Raw genomic sequence first — 21,275 nt, 5'->3', positions numbered from 1 at the left:
GCAAAGGAGAGGGGAAGCAGAGGGAGGGAGAGTGTTCGAGGACGTGGGAGGGATATCGGGAGAGGGTTAGGGGTTAGAGGAGAATGAGCAGAGAGGGGTTGGAGAGAGAGAGGAAAGGAAAGGGAGGGCGAGTGGTTGAGGAAATGGCGGGGAAAGAGAGAGGGGAGGAGCAGAGGAGGGAGAGGGAGGGAGAGTTGTCGAGGAAGGGGGTGGGTCATATGGAGTGATGGGATAAAGAGAGGAAGAGGGAAAAGAGAGGTAGAGGGAGGGAGTGTTGTGGAAGGGAGAGGGGGAGAGAGAGGGTGAGTGGAAGAGGAGAGTGAATGGGGAAGGTGAGGGATAGGGAGGGATAGTTGACGAGGAAGACGGAGGGTTATAGGAAGATTGTGAGGGGAAGGAGAGGGAAGGAGTGATGTCATGGAATGGTGTGGGATAGAGGGAGAGAGGGAGAGGGAAGGAAAAATAAGGAATGTGAGAGGAAAGGGGAGTGTGGGAGAGTTGTTGAGGAATGGGGAGGGATTGAGGGAGATGGTGAGGGGAAGTGGAGAAAGAGAGCAAGAGGGAGGGAGTGTTGATGAGGAAGTGGAGGGGTATTGGGAGAGGGTTGGGGAAGAGGAGAACAAGCAGAGTGGGGAAGGAGAGAGAGAGGAAAGGAGAGGTATTGAGAGTTGTTGAAGGGGAGGGAAAGAGGAGGAGGGTGAGGAGTGGAGGAGGGAGAGGGAGGGAGAGTTGTCGAGGAAGGGAGAGCAATAGAGGGTGAAGGGGAGGGGGTGAGTAAAGGAGAGGGAGGGAGAATTGTCGAGGAAATGGAAGGGAAGGAGTGTGAGGGGAAGAGGAGGAGTGGGAGAGGGGAAGGAGAGGTAGAGGAAAGAAGAGGGAGGTTGTTGAAGAAGGGGTACTGATAAAGGGAGGGTGAGGGGAAGAGGAGAATGACATGGAAAGGAGAGGGAGAGTGAGGGAGAGTTGTTAAGGAAGGGGAGGGATGGAGAGGGTGAGGGGAAGAGGAGGAGTGGGCAGGCGAAGGAGATGGAGGAAAGCAGAGGGTGGTTGTTGAGGAAGGGGGAGCATATAGGGAGAGGGTGAGGGGAAGAGGCGATTAGAGGGTAAGGAGAAGAAGAGGAGAGTTGTCGAAGAAGGGGGAGTAATTGAAGGTGAGAGGGTGAGTTAAGGAGAGGGAAGGAGTTGTCGAGGAAATGGGAGGGACAGAGTGTGAGGGGAAGAGGAGGAATGGGAGAGGGGAAGAAGAGGTAGAGGGAAGCAGAGGGAGGTTTTTCAGGAAGGGGGAGTGATAAAGGGAGGGTGAGTGGAAGAGGGAGAGGGGAAGGAGGATGAGGGTAGTTGTCGAAGAAGGCGGAGGGTTATCTGGAGATTGTGAGGGGAAGGGAGGGGGAGGGAAAGTTGTCGAGGAAGGGGGAGGGATATAGGAAGAGGATGCTGGGAAGAGGAGAGGGAATGGAAGAAGAGGGAGGGAGTATTGTCGAGGAAAGGGGAGGGATATAGTGAGAGGGTGAGGGGAAGAGGAGAGGGAGTGGAAAGGATAGGGAGGGAGTATTGTTGAGGAAAGAGGAGGGATATAGTGAGAGGGTGAGGGGAAGAGGAGAAAGAGAGGGAGTGGGGAAGGAGTGGGAGGGAGGATTGTCGATGAAGGGGGAGGAATAGAGGTTAAGGAGAAGGAGAGGTGAGGGGAAGGAGGGGAAGAGTTTTTGAGAAAGGGGAAGTGATAGAGGGTGAAGGGAAAGATAGGGAGAGGTAGGGGAGAGGGAAGGAGAGGGAGACGGAAGGAGTGAGAGGGAGAGTTGACGTGGAAGTGGGAGGGATATTGGGAGGGGAAGAGGTGAGGGAGGGACAGTTGTTGAGGAAGGCAGAGGGGAAGGAGAGCGAGATAAAGGATAGTGTTTTTGAGAAAAAGGGAGGGACAGAGTGTGAGGGGTGGAGGAGGAGGAGTGGGAGAGGGGAAGGAGAGAGAGAGGGAGAGGGAGAGGAATGCAGAGGGAGGGAGTGTTGTCGATGAAGGGGAGGGATATTGGGAGGGGGATGGAGAGTTTTTGAGGAAGGCAGAGGGATATAGGGAGTGTGTGAGGAGGGAGAGGTTGTGGGGAAGGAGAGGGATATGGAGGGAGATGTAAAGGAAGGGTGAGGGACATAGGAAGAGGGTGAGGGGCAGAAGAGAAGGGAAGGTGAGCTAGAGGAACGGAGAGAGAGGGAGAGTTGTCGAAGAAAGCTGAGGGATGCAGGGGGATGGTGAGGGGAAGAGGAGTGGGAGAGGGTGGGAGAGTTGTCAAAGAAGGGAAGGGATAGGGGAGAGGGTGTGAGGAAGAGGAGATGGATAGGGGAAGGAGATGAAGAATGAAGGAGAGGGAGGGAGAGATTTCAAGGAAGGGGGAGCAATAGAGGGTGAAGGGGAGGTGGTGAGTAAAGCAGAGGGAGGGAGAGTTGTCGAGGAAATGGGAGGGAAGGAGTGAGGGGAAGAGGAGGAGTGGGAGAGGGGAAGGAGAGGTAGAGGAAAGAAGAGGGAGTTTGTTGAAGAAGGGGTAGTGGTATGGGGAGGGTGAGGGGAAGAGGAGAATGAGATGGAAAGGAGAGGGAGAGTGAGGGAGAGTTGTTAAGGAGGGGGAGGGATTGAGAGTGTGAGGGTGAGGGGAAGAGGAGAGTGAGTGTGGAAGAAGTGGTAGAGGGAGGGATAGTTGTCGAGGAGGTTGGATGGTTATAGGGAGATTGTGAGGGGAAAAGGAGAGAGGGAGGGAAAGTTGTCAAGGAAGGGGGACGGAGATAAGAAGAGGGTGTGGGGAACAGAAGAGCGAGTGGAAAGGAAAGGGAGGGAGTATTGTCGAGGAAAGAGGAAGGATATAATGAGAGGGTGAGTGGAAGAGGAGAGGGAGTGGAAAGGAGAGAGAGGGAGTATTGTTGAAGAAAGGGGAAGGATATAGTGAGAGAGTAAAGGGAAGAGGAGAAAGAGGGAGTGGGGAAGGAGTGGGAGGGAGGGTTGTCGAGGAAGGGGGAGGAATATAAGTTAAGGAGAAGGAGAGGTAAGGAGAAGGAGGGGGGAGAGTTGTTGAGAAAGGGGGAGTGATAGAGGGTGAAGGGAAAGATAGGGAGAGGTAAGGAAGAGGGAAGGAGAGGGAGACAGAAGGAGTGGGAGGGAGAGTTGAAGCAGAGGTGGGAGGGATATTGGGCGGGGAAGAGGAGAGGGAGGGAGAGTTGTTGAGGAAGGCAGAGGGGAAGGAGAGCGAGAGTAAAGGAGAGGGAGAGTTTTTGAGTAAAAAGGAGGGACAGAGTTTGAGGGGTGGAATAGGAGGAGTGGGAGAGGCAAAGGAGAGGGAGAGGAATGCAGAGGGAGGGAGAGTTGTCGATGAAGGGAGGGATATTGGGAGGGAGTTGTAAAGGAAGAGGGAGGGACATAGGAAGAGGGTGAGGGGCAGAAGAGTGGGGAAAGAGGCAGAGGAACGGAGAGAGAGGGAGAGTTGTCGAAGAAGGCTGAGGGATGGAGGGGGAGGGTGAGGGGAAGAGGAATGGGAGAGGCTGAGAGAGTTGTCAAAGAAGGGAAGGGATAGGGGGAGAGGGTGTGAGGAAGAGGAGAAGGATAGGGGAAGGAGAGGACGAATAAAGGAGAGGGAGGGAGAGTTGTCGAGGGAGCGATATAGGGAGAGGGTGAGGGGAAGAGGCGAGGGAGAGTGGAAGGAGAAGAAGAGGAGTGTTGTCAAAGAAGGGGGAGTAATAGAAGGTGAAGGGGAGAGGGTGAGTAAAGGAGAGGGAGGGAGATGTCGAGGAAATGGGAGAGAGAGAGTGTGAGGGGAAGAGGAGGAGTGGGAGAGGGGAAGGAGAGGTAGAGGAATGCAGAGGGAGGTTGTTCAGCAAGGGGGAGTGATAAAGGGAGGGTGAGTGGAAGTGGGAGAGGGGAAGATGAGGGTAGTTGTCGAGGAAGGCAGAGGGTTATCTGGAGATTGTGAGGGAAAGAGAGGGAGGGTGAGGGATAGTTGTCGAGGAAGGGGACGGATATAGGAAGAGGGTGTTGGGAAGAATAGAGAGAATGGAAAGGAGAGGGAGGGAGTATTGTCGAGGAAAGGGGAGGGATATAATGAGAGGGTGAGGGGAAGAAGAGAGGGAGTGGAAAGTATAGGGAGGGAGTATTGTCGAGGAAAGAGGAGGGATATAGTGAGGGTGTGGGGAAGAGGAGAAAGAGAGGGAGTGAGGAAGGAGTTGGAGGGAGGATTGTCAATGACGGGGGAGGAATAGAGGTTAAGGAGAAGGACAGGTGAGGGGAAGGAGGGGGAGAGTTTTTGAGAAAGGGGGAGTGATAGAGGGTGAAGGGAAAGATAGGGAGAGGTAAGAGAGGGAAGGAGACGGAGACGGAAGGTGTGGGAGGGAGAGTTGATGCGTAAGTAGGAGGGATATTGGGAGGGGAAGAGGAGAGGGAGGGAGAGATGTTGAGGAAGGCAGAGGGGAAGGAGAGCGAGATAAAGGAGAGGGAGAGTTTTTGAGAGAAAAGGAGGGACAGAGTGTGAGTGGTGGAAGAGGAGGAGTGGGAAAGGGGAAGGAGAGGGAGAGGGGAAGGAGAGGGAGAGTAATGCAGAGGGCGATGAAGGGGAGGGATATTGGGAGGGGAAGGGAGAGTTTTTGAGGAAGGCAGTGGGATATATGGAGTGTGTGAGGAGGGAGAGGGAGTGGGGAAGGAGAGGGTTATGGAGGGAGATGTAAAGGAAGGGTGAGGGACATAGGAAGAGGGTGAGGGGCAGAAGAGAGGGTAAGGAGAGCCGGAGGGAGAGGGAGTGTAGTCGAAGAAAGATGAGGGATGGAGGGGAAGGGAGAGGGGAAGAGGAGTGGGAGAGGGTGGGAGAGTTGTCAAAGAAGGGAAGGGATAGGGGGAGAGCGTGTGAGGAAGAGGAGATGGATAGGGGAAGGAGAGGAAGAATGAAGGAGATGGAGGGAGGATTGTCGAGGAAGGGGGAGGGATATAGGGAGAGAGTGAGGGGAAGGAGAAGGAAAGAGAGGGAGATGGAAGGAGTGGGAGGGGGAGTTGTCGAGGAAGTGGGAGGGATATAGGGAAATGGTTGGGGAAGAGGAGAATGAGCAGAGAGGAGAAGAGGAAAGGAGAGTGAGGGTGAGTTGTTGAGGAAGGGGGAGGGATAGAGGGAGAGGCTGATGGGGATGTGGAGAACGAGCAGAGAGGGAGAGGAAAGGATTGGAAGGGGGAGTTGAGGAAGAAAAGGGAAAAAGGGAGAGGGTGAGAAAAGGAGAAGGGAGAGGGAGGGAGAGTTGTCGAAGAAGGGGTGGGTTAGAGGGAGAGGTGATGGCGAAAGGGAGAGGGGAAGGCGAGGGAAAGGAGAGGGAGGGAGAGTGGTTGAGGAAGGGGAGGGATAGAGGGAGAGTGTGATGGCGAAAGGGAGAGGTGAAGGCAAGGGGGAGTAAAGGAGGTAGGGAAACTTGTTGAGAATGGGGAGGGAAAGAGGGAGAGGGTGAGGAGTGGAGGAGAAGGAGAGGGAGGGAGAGTTGTTGAGGATGGCAGAGGGATAGAGGGACAAGGTGAGTGGAAGGGGAGAAGGAGAGGGAGAGGGGAATAAGAGGGAAGGAGAGTTGTCGAGGAAGGTGGAGTGTTAGAGGGAGAGGGTCAGGGGAAGTAGAGAGGGAGAGGGGATAGATAGGGAGAGTTGGCGAGGAAGGGGGAGGGATATAGGAGGAGGGTTAGGGGAAGAGTAGAATGAGCAGAAAGGGGAAGGAGAGGGAGAGTAAATGAGAGGGAGGGAGAGTTGTTGAGGAAGGGGGAGGGAAAGATGGAGAGGGTGAGGATCAGAGGAGGGAGAGGGAGGGAGGATTGTCAAGGAAGGGGATGGGATGTAGGGAGAGGGTGATGGAAAGAGGAGAATGAGAGGGAAAAGAAAGGGAGAGTTGTTGAGGAAGGGGGAGGGATAGAAGGAGTGGGTGGAGAGGGAGAGGGGAAGGAGATGAAGAGGAAAGCAGAGGGAGGGAGAGTTGTCGAGGAAGGGGGAGTGATAAAGGGAGGGTCAGGGGAAGAGGGAGCGGGGAAGGAGGATGAGGGATAGTTGTCGAGGAAGGTGGAGGGTTATAGGGCGATTGTGAGGGGAAGAGGGGAAGGAGAGGGAGGTAAAGTTGTCGAGAAAGGGGAGGGATATAGTGAGAGGGTGAGGGGAAGAGAAGGGGAGGAGGTATAATTGTCGAGGAAGTTGTAGGGTTATAGCAAGATTGTGAGGGGGAAGTAGAGGGAAGGAGTAATGTCGTGGAATGGTAAAGGATAGAGGGAGAGAGTGAAATGGAGAGGGGTAGGAGAGGAAGAGGAGGGAGAGGAAAGAGCAGGGAGGGAGAATTATTGAGGAAAGTGGAGGAATAGAGGGAGAGGGTGAGGGGAAATGGAGAATGTAAGGGAGAGGGGTAGGAGAGGGAGAGGTAAGGAGAGGGAGGGAGAGTTGTCAAGGAAGGGGGAGGGAAATATGTAGAGTGTGAGGGGAAGTGGAGAAAGAGAGGGAGTGGGGAAGGAGTGGGAGGGAGAGTTGTCGAGAAAGGGGGAGTGATAGAGGGTGACGGGAAGGAGAAGGATTGATGGAGAGGGAGGGAGATTTGTCTAAGAAGTGGGAGGAATATTGGGAGGGGAAGAAGAGAGAGGGAGGAAGAGTTTTTGAGGAAAGCGGAGGTATATAGGGACTGTGTGAGCAGGGAGACTGGGAAAGGATAGGAATGGATAAGGAGTGAATTGTAAAGGAAGGGGTAGGGATATAGGGAGATGGTGAGGGGCAGAGGAGAGGGGAAGGAGAGGGAGAGGAATGGAGAGGGAGGGAGAATTGTCGAAGAAGGGGAAGGGATAGAGGAGGAGGGTGAGGGGAAAAGTAGATGGATAGGGAAGGAGAGGAAGAATGAAGAGGGAGGGAGAGTTGTCGAGGAAGGCGTAGGGATATAGGGAGAGGGTGAGGGGAAGGAGAGGGAGAGGGGAAGGAGAGGGAGAGGGGAAGGAGAGGGAGAGGGGAAGGAGAGGGAGAGGGGAAGGAGAGGGAGAGGGGAAGGAGAGGGGAAGGAGAGGGAGAGGGGAAGGAGAGAGAGGGTGAGTTGTCGGTGGGATATAGGGAGAGGGTGAGGGTAAGAGAAGGAGAGGAAGAGGGGATAGAGAGAGAGAGGGAAGGTTGTTTAGGAAGGGGGAGGGATATAGGCAGGGTGAGATGAAGAGGAGAGGGAGGGAGTGTTGTCAAGGAAGGGGGAGGTATATAGGGAGAGATTGAGGGCAAGGGGAGGGAGAAGGAGAGGGGAAGGATAGAGGGAGATGGAATTAAAGGGTTTCTATTGTCTCTGAATCTAGAGGAAAACGTGAAGATGATTTTGAGCTAAAAACCATTGGTCGTCTTCGCGTGATCTTCCTCAACTCTCTATTCATCTCTTCCCTTGAATGACTTTTGTTTCCTTTGCTTGTAGATTCGTGAAGCGCAGAAGGGAGGACAACAACTTGTGCTGGAAGTCGAGCTGGAAGCAGGACCAACAGTCAATAAGGCAGCGACACTTGGAAAGACAATCAACATGTTCAGGTATTTCTACATCCAGTCCTGGAGGATCTCAACAAAGTTCAAGCAAGATTTGTGCCAACACCTAAAAATTCAACAACTCCAAGGAAAATGTAGTGAACAGATCCAACCTTTGTACACGTCATTCATCACCTACACCAATGCCTTTAACTCTGCATGAAGGAAACTACTATGGGACGCCCCTTCTAGTATTAGATGAACTGAAAAGTACGTACGGATCCTGAGACTCTTCAACAAAGGCATATGACCACAGTCATCTTCAACAAGAGTACGTGGGAACCTTTTTGCATGGTGAAGAGTAAACAAGGATCCGTGTCAGGTCACTCGCCTGAGTGCTACTGGTACCATGTAACCCAGTACGACCTGTTGCATGGTCGAGTGGTCGGCGACTAAACCGGCTCCCCCACCGGGCTTGCCTGGTGAGGAGGGTGGCTAGACACCCTGCAGGATGAAAAACAAGACCTGTCAAAGGGCGGATGAACCATGGATAGGCAGGTCTGGCAAACCATCATCTGAGAGGGAACAACAACCACCGAAGCCAGCAGATGTGCAGAAATAGAAGATGAGAGGAGAGGCCATACCAACCCAAGCCTGATCTGCCATCTGGAACAACCTGTCATGAATGCAGAAGAACTTTCAAAGGCAAGATTGGTCACAGAATCCACTTGATAGCAACGAAGATGAAAAAATTATGACAGACAGCGCAGAATTCAAACTGAGGTCCAGTCCTGACCACTGGCCATGTAAAGGCATTGCCCTAACCAATAAGCCAACCATGACACCCTGTCGCCTCAGAGAAGATGGCTGGAATCTCGAGCGTCTGGAGGAATCGACGGTGTCAGGCAGCAGTGGGGAGGGGTCGGGGATCAGCAGCGGCAGTGGGAAGGACTCAGGGATCAGCAGCGGCTCCTCCCACACACCCCCACACGCAACCCCCGACACACATACGCCCCCCACACACACTCGTCCACACTTATTCTTTGAAAAACTTTATTGAATATTTTCAAATTACATAAATTAAATCAAATACATATAAAATAACTATAAACTGAATCCTCTCCCCGTTACTAATACAATAAATACCAAAAAAATAAAAAAAATAACCAAGATAAAGAAAAAAAAAACACCACCCCCCCCACAAAACCTTAGAGAAATGTATCAAATATTCCCAGATTGGTGTGCCAACCTTTCAACATTGATTTAATTTCTAGAGCCATGTGTTTCAAGTATAAACCCCACATATCAATAAAAATGAGTAATTACTTCTTAAATTATATGTTAATTTTTCTAAATATAGACAAGACTTCAATCCATTTTGCCATCTTTGCAAGTTTATATTCTTCCATTCGACAGCTATACATTTTCTCGCTTCTGCTAACCCTAATCTTAAAAAAGCCAAATATGGTTTAGGCATTTTTGAATCAACAAATGGAACATTAACATAACCCAACAAACACATTTTTGGATCCATCGAATATCCCTTTTAAACAAATCCCTCAAAAATTTTATAATTCCCTCCCAAAAATGCTTAATTTTCTTGCACAACCAAACTGAATGTACAAAAGTAACTTTTTGCTTTTTACATCTAAAACATAAATCTGTTAAACTGAATCCATATCTCTTCAATTTCTCAGAGGTTAAATATAAATGACGCAAAAAATTCAAATTGACCATACTTTATACCTCACATTAATTCACTTGGTAACACTGTCAACACACATTTTTGACCATTCCTCCCATGTGAAAACAATATTTAACTCTTTTCTCATTTCTCCTTTACCAATTTCTCCTGCAACAACCTATACATATCAGAAATAAAGCCTTTTTCACATTTATCTGCAATTAAAAATTCAAATTTCTTTTGACCTGATAAATTTATTTCCTTACCATAATTCCTCTTTAAAAAATCTCAAAGTTGGTAATAAACAAAGAATCTGATGCAATACCTTATCTTTCCTGCAACCTTTTAAATGAACAAAACCTCCCTGCTTCAAAACAATCTATAACATTCACTCTTCCTGTAATTTCCCAATCTTTTAAGTAAGGATTCTATCATGAAAAGGGAATTAATTTATGCTGACATAATGGTGATCTTATCAAAACTATTCAGAGAGAATCTAGAATTAAATTGCGATTGTACCAATTGTTCATTATATGTCAAAAAATGGATAATTTAAATTCTTGTAACAATAAAGAATTCCATTTATAAATCAAATGATTAATATTTTCCAAGATCTGACCCATCTCTATCTTTGCCAATCTAGGAGATTGTTCAATATCAAATAACCAATTAATAAACTTCATCGGTGTCACCTCATAATACTTATAAAAACAATGTAATTGCAAACCACCCAATTCATAATGCCAAGTCAATTTTTGGAAAGAAACCCTCGATAATTTACCTTTCCATAAGAATAACCCAACTATGCAAGGAATAGATTGATAAAAGTATTAGACTCAAGGATAAATGTTCATCTTTCTGCAATTCACTCTTCCCATTAAGGTCAATGGTAAATCTTTCCACTTATCTAAATCAATTTTAACCTTATTTAATAAAGGGACATAATAAAAAATAAATAATTCATGATCATTTTTATTTACAACTACTCCTAGATATTTAATTTTATTTGACCATCTAAATTTAGTAATTTTCATAATTTTTTAAAATTCATCAGTAATATCTCGTTTATATAATTTCTCCATTCTTCCTAATAGCATTAATTGTCCTTGATACTTGCTCAGTTTTAAGTGGCCATGCCAAAACCTTATGCACTCTTTCTCCCAATTGATAATAACATTGTTTAGACTGCAAAATCATTTTCTCTTATTTATATGTTTGTATGTTATTATTACGTAATTTCAATTTAGATAATTTTAGCTTATCATCGTCTGTACAATTTTTTTGTAATTTTTTAATCCAAGCCTTCGATTTCCTTTTCTAAATTTAAACTTTTGAATAAATACTGTTTTTCTATCTTAGTTGGATAGCTAATAATTTGTCCCCTCAAATATGCTTTTAAAGCATCCCACAAAATAAATTGACTTTGAACTGAATTTTCTTTCATTTGTAAATAAAAAATAATTTGATCTCTCATATACTTAGTGAAATCTGGTCTTTTGAATAACTTTTCATTAAACCTCCATCGATAAACTGTCTCAGTTAATTCAGATCCTAAGCATTGAACCAATAATAACGAATGATATGAGAATAACCTACTTTTATATTCTGCAAAATTAAATCTTCCTTGTAAATGCGCAGAAATCAAAAATACATTTATCTCGAGAAAGAATTTAGCCGAGATGAACAAAGTGAATAATCTTTCTCAGTTGGGTTTAATTTCCTCCAAATTTCCACTAAATTTAAATCCTTCATCATCTTAAGCTGTCTTTTTACCATTTTAGTTCTTTTAACAACTTTTGGAGAATTTGTCCAACAAGGAATCCAAACAACAGTTAAAATCTCCTCTGACTAACACATTCCCTTCTGCCTGATTCAAATTTTAAAATGTCCCTGAAATAAATGTCTGATCATCTTCATTTGGTGCATAAACATTCATTAAAGTCCAACTTTCAGAACAAAATCTTGCAGTTAACTATCAGTACTCTTCCAGCATTAGCAAAAAAAGAATCCACAGCAACGGATATTTTTTTATTAACTAATATCGCCACCCCTCTAGTTTTCGAGTTTAATGAAGACGAAATTACATGTCCTACCCAATCTCTCTTCAACTTCAAATGTTCTTTTTCGGTCAAATGAGTTCCTTGCAAAAATACAATATCTACTTTTAGCTTCTTAATATAATCTATAACACGTTTCCTATTTATTGGGTGATTTAAACCCTTAACATTAACAATTGCAAAACTTAAATTACTTATTACAACTTACACAATGGCACCCAATCTTTCACAATTAACAAACAAAAACCTTCAACAAACAATAAAAAAAGACTTAAACCACCCCCCCAAAAAAACTGCAACACCCATACACACTCCAGACACATACCCCAACGCATCCCCCCACAATCATACTCCTCCCATACACACACCCTACACTCAACCCCCAATACATACACCCCAAACAATCACTTCACATATACAAGCCCCGACTCACACCCTCCACAATCACACACCTCCTACATGCAAACCCCACACACACATACACATCCAGGAACACACCATCACACTCACAAACTCCCACACATACACTCTGCACACACACACACAACACACACACACACACACACACACACACACACACATCCCCCATACACATACTCCCCCACACACAACCTCTGACAGATATACACACACCCTCCCACACTCACACACACCTTCAACACACACACTCTACAAACAACACCCAATGCACCCACAGTCCCCCCCCCACACACTGCTCACCTACACATATACCCCGACACACAACCCAGAAAAACCGCCCACATACACCCCTCACACACACCTTCTAACATGACCACCTCCCACACACAACTCACACAAAATCATCACCCAGCCACACACACCACACATACATGCACACTCACACTCACCCGATACAACCCCTAGACAGATAAACCTCCAACACACATAGCCCCACATACACACCCAGCACATGGATGCTCCTCCAAATATGCACCACCGCACTCATACCCCTGCACTCACATCCACACACTCGCACCCCCCCCACACTTGCAACCCCCACATTCTCACCCCAGCACACACCCCCCACACACACCCTCACTCACAACACACTCCCAATCATGCCCCTACACACTCCTTCCCTCACATACACTGCCACACTTATTTCTCCACACAGACACCCTTGACACAAACATTGCCAGAAAAATCCCACCATGCACACCCGCTAATGCGACCCAGCACAAACACCTTCCCACACAAGTCCCTCACGCATGCACTCCCACTCACATGGCCCTACACACACATCCTGACCCACATACCCCTACACACACACACCCCATAAACACACCCACACACACACACACTCCCTCATACAACCCCCACACACACAAACCCGCAAATCCACCCACCCACACCACCCCACACTTATTCCCCCACACTCATGCGCTCACACAGACATACACATATTCCCTCCACATATATCCCACACACACACCAACCCTCCATATGCAAACCCCACACAAACCAATATTCCAAACCCACACACACACCCTCTATATGCAAACCCCACACACACACAAACCCCACTCACAAACACCACACAAGCACAAACCCCCCAACACACAATCCCATGCACAGAAACACCACACAAACACAAACAACCCCCACACTCAAATCCACCCCACACATAAATCCCCCCTACACAAACCCACCACACACACACAAACCCCCCACACATAAACACCATACTCGCATCCCCACACACAGAGGCTTACCCAAATCCCTCACACACACAAATCCCCCCCCAACACCCAAAGCCAAAATAGCGCACATGGGGGAAGTGAGGGTGTTGGTGCAGTCGCTGACCCAGGGGGAGGGGGGGTTGATGCCATCGCTGATGCACGGAGGGGGGTTGGTGCCGTTGCTGATGGAGGGAGGGGGGGTTGGTGTCATCGCTGATAGAGGGAGGGGGGTTGGTGCCGTCGCTGATGGAGGGTGGGGGGTTGGTGTCATCGCTGATGGAGGGAGGGGGGGTTGGTGTCATCGCTGATCGAGGATGGGGGGTTGGTGCCGTCGCTGATGTGTCAAGGGGGGGGCGAGATGACATCGTCATTGACAAGGATGGGGATGGAAGCAGCGCTGATAAGCGGTGTGGGGGCGCACGTAATGCCTGCCATGCCCTATATACGTTGGTGCCGCACACAGACACTGACACACACACTCACCCCCCATGCACAATCACACACTAACACACACCCCTCACACACACACCCCTCACACACACAACACACATAACCCCCACACACATCCCTCATACATATCCACACACACGCCCACCCCCACACACAAACCAACACACCCACTTACACACACCCATCCCTCACACACACCCCACACTAACATACCATAAACACACCCACCCACCACTCACCCCACTCCACACACACCCAAGCCCCACAAACACATGCCCCTCACAAACTCACACCACACATAACCCACACACACCCTTTATACACACACCCACACACACACCCCACTACACACACCCCTCCACACCACCCATCCCACACACATTCTCACCCACACACTCAGACACCACTACACAACCCACTACACTCATCCTCAAATACAACATACACACACCCCCCACACACATTTATACTTACACACACTTCCCACACATACCCCCCACACTCCCACTTACACACACACCCCACACACCCACTTCCCACACACACACACCCCACACAAACCCCCAAGCACTCATCCACACACACACACCCCACACAAACCCCCAAGCACTCATCCACACACACACACCCCACACAAACCCCCAAGCACTCATCCACACACAGTCACCTCCCATACTGACCCCCTGCCCTCACACTCACATCCACACTCCAATAGAATCTATTTCCTCCCTCTCCCCTTAATCCGTCTCCGAGCCGGATTCTCGAAATAAAAGTAGACTTTGTTCCTGGATGAATATAATATACGTCTGGAAGTCGGGTTTTAGAATGAATGGTTCTGAAAATCATTCAGGAAAGATGCCCCCCAACTATTTTGCCACAAATTGGAAGATGGGCTTTTATATCAGCGACATGTTCTATCAGTGAGATAATTTTGTCGAGTTCCTTCCATTTGATGTCGATGTTGTGCTTTGTACCAATGTTCTGTATATATTTGTTCGTAGATGATATATTTGTACATGTTTGTTCTCTCTTCTGTATATATTGAATATATTCTGTATATACCTTTTCACTGTAAAGAAAATCCCCACAAACGTGCACACACACACACGCTCACACACAAACACGCCTACACACACTACCACACACACCCACACACATTCCCACACAAACCCACAAACATACAGATGCACACACACGCACACAAAAAAAAACACACCCTCCCTCACACCCCAAACACATGCCCACACACATACCCACCAAGCACCCACGCACATATACCCCACACACATCCACCACACAATCCCACCCACACACACCACACACATCCCCTCACACATTCCCTCCAACACCCCAATACCCCAACATGCAGCCCCCAAGCACACACCCCAATCCCACACAACTCCACACACACACCCCAACACACATACACAGCCCCAACTATTTTGTGGCAAATTGGATGATGAGCTTTTATATCAGGCACGTATTCCATAAGTCAGATAATTTTGTCGAGCTCCTTCCATTTGATGTTGATGTTGTGTTTTGTACTAATGTTCTGTATATATTTGTTCGTTGATGATATATTTGTATATATTTTTTCACTGTTCTGTATATATTCTGTATATATTGTATATATTCTGTATGTACTTTTTCACTGTAAACAAAAGCCCCGCATATATGCACACACACACTCTCCCATACACACATGTACGCACACACACACACCCAAATACCGACAGACACTCCCACACCCTCACACAAACACACACACATTCCCTCCCTCACATCCCTTCTTTCACACACCCACACACATACACACCTACAAGCAACCACGCACATATACCCTACACACATCCACCACACATTCCCACCCACACACACCACACACATCCTCTCACACATTCCCTCCAATACCCCAATACCCTAACATGCAGCCCCCAAACACACACCCCAATCCCACACAACTCCACACACATACCCCCACACCCACATACAACCCCAACTAATTCGGGGCAAATTGGAAGATGTGCTTTAATATAAGGGACGTATTCGATAAGTGAGATAATTTTGTCGAGTTCCTTCCATTTGACGTTGATGTTGTGTTTTGTACAAATGTTCTGTATATATTTGTTCGTAGATATATTTGTATATATTTGTTCACTTTTCTGTATATATTGTACATATTCTGTATATACATTTTCACTGTAAACAAAACCCCCGCATACATGCACACACACACACACCACACACACCCCACACACCCAAATACCGACAGACACTCCCACACCCTCACACACACACACACCATCCTTCACACCCCTTCTTACACACGCCCACACACACACCCACCCACAGGCACCCACGCACTGCATTTATTTCTGTATATATTTCTTCATTGATGATATATTTGTATATAGTTGTTCACTCTTCTGTATATATTCTGTATATACTTTTTCACTGTAAACAAAACCCCCACATGCACACACCCACACACACACACAGACATACACACACACACACGCACACACACACACACACACACGCACACGCACACACACACACACACTCTTCCACAAACACACCCACACAATGTTCTGGGTCCATGCAAGAGGGCCAGTACAGGCAACTCAATATTCTGGGTCCCTCCAAGTGGAGCAGGACAGGGAGGTCAATGTTCTGGGTCCCTACAAGAGGGGCAGGACAGGCAACTCAATGTTCTGGGACCCTCCAAGAGGGGCAGGACCGGCAGGTCAATGTTCTGGGTCCCTCCAAGTGGGGAGGACAGGGAGGTCAATGTTCTGGATCCCACCAAGAGGAGCAGAACAGGGAGCTCAATGTTCTGGGTCCCTCCAAGTGGAGCGGGACAGGGAGGTCAGTTCTGGGTCCTACCAAGAGGAGTAGGACTGGCAACTGAATGTTCTGTGTCCCTCCAAGAGGAGCAGGACTGGCAGCTGATTGTTTTGGGTTCGATTGTTTCAGTGGGGAGGGGGGAAGAATGAGGGTTGGTTACATTGCAAGTCAAGGAAAATATCCCAGCTTTCCTCAGTCAGGATAAATTAGTGGGCTCCACTGCTGAGGATTTGTGGTTGGAGACAAGGAATGGAAACGGGATGACCACATTAATGTGATAGGAAGGGAAAATTGGAGGAGCAAATTTGCAGAGAGACAGAAGCATCTGTAGCAAAGCAAATTCTGGCAATTGGTGGGTTAAATTTTCCCCATACTGACTGTCCTCCCATACTGTAAGAGGGCTGGATGAGTTAGAATTTGTCAGATGAAAGTTTTATAAATCAGTATACAGGTCGGAACTCGAGAAAGTACAATATTATATCTCCTATGAAGGAATAAGACAGGATGGCCCCTTACAGCAGTCACTCTTTGCGAGCAGCTCTGAGAAGAATAATCAAATATTCCCATTTAGAGCTCCTAAAAAATCAAACCAAAAATGAGAAACATTAAATCAGACTGACCCAACAGGACGGAGGGCCTAAGGTCGCTTGGAATCAGCAGAAGCGATAGAATCGGCAATCTCCGTCAGGCTGAGGGACCTTGAAACACTTCACCTTGAAACAAAGTAAACTGGATGAGAGGGTCCTTGCAGAGTAATGGATTGGAGTCAATCCACAGGACCATCAGAGCAACAGAGAGGATCACTGGAGTCTCCCTCTTCCCCATCAGTGTGATCTAGCAGGATCCTTGTCTGAAGAGGACATGCCAAATCCTGGAGACGCCCTTTGACCCTGCCCACAGCATCTCTCAGCTGCTCCTTTCAGGGAAGAGAAAGGAGGATCAGAGCCAACAGCACCAGGATGAGGAACAGCTTCTCTGCAGGGGTCGTGAGAAGGTTGAACCACCAGAGGAACTGATCCCACTCACCATCCGAGGCTCTCACTGGGACAAAACAAGACTTACTGATCTATTTTTATGGATGAAATCCTTGTCCTGCATATGGATTGCTTTATGTCCAGTTGTGTGTCTGCGGGTTTTTCTCTTTCCATGGGTTGCCCTTGTACAATCAGATGACAATCAACTTGACTTTTCATGCTCATCCCCAGCAGCAGAATCACAGAGGTCTCTCTGATCGATGGGCTTTTCCTGGAGATACACCCACAGGCAGACATCCAGAACAGCTGGAAAAACCATCATTTCTGTCTTTGGTCTGCCCGAAACTTTTGGCGTCTTTTAACACCCCAAGATGTCAGTGAGGGATCGCTGCTGACTGACACATTCCAGGCTGCAGGCTGAGCGATGAACTGAGGCTTAGTTCAGCCGATGCGAATAGGTGATGAGGAAGGACTGCAGTCCACTGTGCATTGATGATCTGAGACGAAGGGAAAGCCCCACATAAAACAGAGGAGGAGGAGCGACAAGGTGACAAGGGTGCAAACAAAGAGCGCATGTAAAATGTTCAATGATGGAAATGTATGGACATGATATGAAGGGCTGAAAGAGACGGAACGGGGTTCTTTCTTGTCGATCATTTATTGCGAATAAAGTCTTACACAAAAGGCCGAGAAGCAGCTAAGGTTCTTCTTTCCACACAGATCTACTCTTTCAGTCCTCTAATTCTATGGGCACTGTCGCAGGGTTGTAGCTCCCAGTTGTTGGATAGGGTGACACCAAGTGGTAGCTCCAGGTACTAATGAGGATGCCATCAGGTGGTTCCCCTCACCAGCGCCAACATCAGTTCTTTGTAACACAAATAGAGATGAGTGAAACACAGAAGTCTGCAGACGCTGTGATTATAGTTAAAAACACACTGACATGCTGAAGGATCTCAGCTATTCTTTCCAGCATTCAGGCTGAGCCCTTCTTCAAAGAATAAATAGAATAAGCCAGAAGCAGGAAATCTCAGAAAGGCTCAGAATTCAGGCTAGGGGACTAATCCAGCCCAACAAAAGGTGTTAATTGGATGTGATAAGGGATGAGGTTTTTCATAGCAAGCCGAGCAACCACGTGGTCAGGCGGGCCGAATCACTGTCCCAGTCAGTTGGTAGAAGATGGCGCAGGCCCCCCTTCCCTTCTCAGGAGAAGCATGCGTTTGGCGACACACGTTGCCTGGGAGATATCGCCACATCCTGTTTGCACATCGCTGGGTAGGCAGCGACTCCGCAACACACTGACATCACTCCCCTAGACTAGCGCACCCCAGAGTGGAATGACGTCGTCCCCTAAAAGCAATCGAGAGGTTCACATAAAGTCAGTTACTGGTTCAGCTCATGCTGTGTGGAGGTGCTTCATTTTAGGAGCACCACCATTATCAGCCACTACAAGACCATGAACAGGCTGGCAGCAAGAGAATGGGATGGGGAATTGAAGCAGGTGGCCACTGGGAGATCCCCGCTCTTGCGGCGGACATGGAGAAGTTTGTGTTTATAGGATAGCTATAAAGCTCAATGAAAATGCAACCAGTAGAGGTTTTACTTACCCACAGGCTTCCAGAGAACAGATTGGGAGAGAAAATACAAGTCTTTAGGCCAGCAAATCTTCCAGACAGGGATCAATGATCAATTCTTCCCAACAGGGTCCCAGCCCCCAAAATCTGTGAGGCCTTCCTTGATATTTTTAACGCAGTAGCGCTAACTGATACCGATCGAGTCAATGAGCTGCCGAAAGGCAGCCCATTCATAAATTGGTTTCCTGCCCAAACACAGCTGATTGAGATGTGAATTGTCAAAAGCTATCGTAAGCATTCAGTAACCTTAACAGCACCAGCCCAGTGCCAGTTTGACATTGTTTCTGCCCAGAGGTTTCGCCCACCATTGTTCATAGACGAAGGCGAATGCTGCTTGTCAGTCATGGTGACACATGGGTCTCTTTGGTGGTGGAACCGATCCCAGGGTGCAGAGTTCTGGAGTAATGACCTCACCCAATTTGATGATGCTGAATGGAGGAAATGCTTTCGTATGTCGCGTGGCACCTTTCACTTCGTGCTGGAACTCTTAGAACCTCACCTGAAGTCGCATAGACCAGGCGCAGTGACCATGGAGCCAGGATTTCGATCAGCTGTGGCCCTGTGCTGGTATGGCACCCCTTGTGTGTATCGATCCATCAGTACCATCTTTGGAATAGGCATCAGCACCGTGTGCATTGTGGTGCAGGAGGTGATGGCCACCTTGAGGAAGTTCCTAGGTAAACGTCTCATCTCCCTGCCAATGGAAACACGTTTCCAGGAGACCAATGACAGCTTTGCGCAAAGGGGATACCCAATGTGTGTTGGTGCCATTGATAGATCATATATTCCCATTATTTCCCCCAGCGTGCAAGCTGTAGCCTACTACAATTGCAAAGGGTGGCATTCGGTGGTTCTGCAAGCAATGGTCGACCACAGATTCTGGTGAGCTAATCCCTTATTGGTCTTTATCACATCACATCTCAATGTTTATAACTTCACTCTGCTTTCCATTCATGTTGCAGCTTCTCAGATGTGTTTGTTGGCCGAGCAGTACCCATGATGCCCGAGTGCTTGCCAACTCTCCTCTATATAGAAAGGCAGAGGACCAAGGCGGATACGTATTCCCACGTGACGTGAGTGTTCACCCTACAAAGCTCCGTGTGTCAATCTTATGAATACTTTTTGTGTCAATGTTAAGGTGTATGAATTAACGACATCCTGCATTGTTGTGCCTGTAGGTGTCCAAGAATGTTAATGGAGTGGAGGTTCCTGCGCATCTTGTGGGTGATCTGTCATATCCCCTATGAACCTGGCTGATGAAGCACCGAGTACTGGATCCGGATCAGCTAAGATGTAACAAGGCCCTTAATTCTGCAAGGATAGTGGTGGAACATGCGTTTTGCCATCTAAATGGCTGCTGGTCATGCCTGTCCAAGCATCTGGATATCTCTACCACCTTAGTCCCAGATGTTGTGTTTGCCTGCTGTGTACTGCACAATATATGTGAGATTAACAAGGAAGACTTCCTGTCAGAGTGGACATTGGTTGAAGCAGATGGTCCTGCACACATTAGCCAAGATTGTCACGATCTGCAGGCCCATGGGCACCAGGCCATCCATTCTGCTATTTTATCCATCCTGTAAGGGTATGTCCCTGCCACCCAGCTCCCCAATTTCCACAACTTGTTATGTGTTCTCGTGAAGGAACGGTTGCATGTAAATGAGACTTGTGTGCTTGTCAAAATGTAATAAAAAATGTTTTTTGAGAAATCTTATTGCTTCATAAATATCTGAGGTAGATATCGCGATGTAAACATTTCACATTATGCTTAAACTAGATGGAAACCATGGAATGGACAAATCACAGTGTAAATCCACTTCACACTTGAACAACGCAGAACAAAAACAAAAGCGGTAAACACAACAAACACCTCCACCCAGCACCACAGCATCTCTGTGCTGCGCTGATTATTCCTCTCGGAGGAGGGTTACCAAGTTCACTTGGCAGACGCATCCTGCGCATTCAGGTGGCCACCCGACATCCCATATTGCCATAAAATGCGGCTTTACAGGCAAGGCATTTGACCACCTAAAAGTGCGTTTTCTGAGAGTTCCTGTTTCTGGCTCATTCCTTGAAGAAGGGCTCAGCATTGAAATGTTGGGAATATATCTTGATCTCCTATGGACACATTAAAAAGCCGGGCTGAGCTCCTCCAGCTTAACGGTGGTTTTTACCACAACATATAGATGCACATCTTGAGACCAGGCCACTACGATGTGCCACCTGGGGCAACTGAATAACAGGGGCATCTTATGGTTCCACTTGGCTCTTTCTTACATTATTTGGCCAGGAATTTCTTTCTTTGCAAAATTCCCAAAACCTATTCTGTGTTTTCTCCAACCTGTCAATTCAAATATACTGGTTTTCTTACTTTTCCAGTTCTTGGTTTCTCTGCTTTCAGGCCTGTTTTTTCCAGCAGATTTGAATAACCTTTCTTCCAGCAGTTGCTGTGGTTGAAATTTTACTGATTTAATG

The 21,275-nt window shown here is 47.7% G+C and overlaps 2 protein-coding genes across 2 annotated transcripts in view; both read left to right on the top strand.

Annotated features, from left to right (window-relative positions):
- The window catches only part of LOC138754635 (microtubule-actin cross-linking factor 1-like), a 42,306-nt gene extending 30,529 nt beyond the window's left edge, over nt 1-11,777 (top strand). The window contains exon 8 of the mRNA XM_069919184.1: nt 7,414-11,777. Coding sequence (XP_069775285.1) covers nt 7,414-7,421 — 8 coding nt within the window. The 3' untranslated portion in view covers nt 7,422-11,777. The remainder of the gene's footprint in view (nt 1-7,413) is intronic.
- Nucleotides 11,778-13,239: 1,462 nt separating this feature from the next.
- Nucleotides 13,240-20,471, top strand: LOC138754634 (uncharacterized). Its single transcript, XM_069919183.1, has 2 exons — nt 13,240-19,873; nt 19,979-20,471. The coding sequence occupies exon 1, from the start codon at nt 19,144-19,146 to the stop codon at nt 19,684-19,686; it is 543 nt and encodes a 180-aa protein (XP_069775284.1). The 5' UTR covers nt 13,240-19,143; the 3' UTR covers nt 19,687-19,873; nt 19,979-20,471.
- Nucleotides 20,472-21,275: the final 804 nt, after the last annotated feature.

This window comes from Narcine bancroftii, chromosome 2, assembly GCF_036971445.1.
Source record: "Narcine bancroftii isolate sNarBan1 chromosome 2, sNarBan1.hap1, whole genome shotgun sequence".
In the NCBI taxonomy this organism is placed as follows: Eukaryota; Metazoa; Chordata; class Chondrichthyes; order Torpediniformes; family Narcinidae; genus Narcine; species Narcine bancroftii.
The sequence above is the reverse complement of the archived record's forward strand: the minus strand, read 5'-3'. Positions and strand labels throughout refer to the sequence as shown.

Coding starts and splice junctions, on each gene's coding strand:
- LOC138754634 (XM_069919183.1), top strand. CDS start 19,144: ATGGTGACACATGGGTCTCTTTGGTGGTGGAACCGATCCCAGGGTGCA.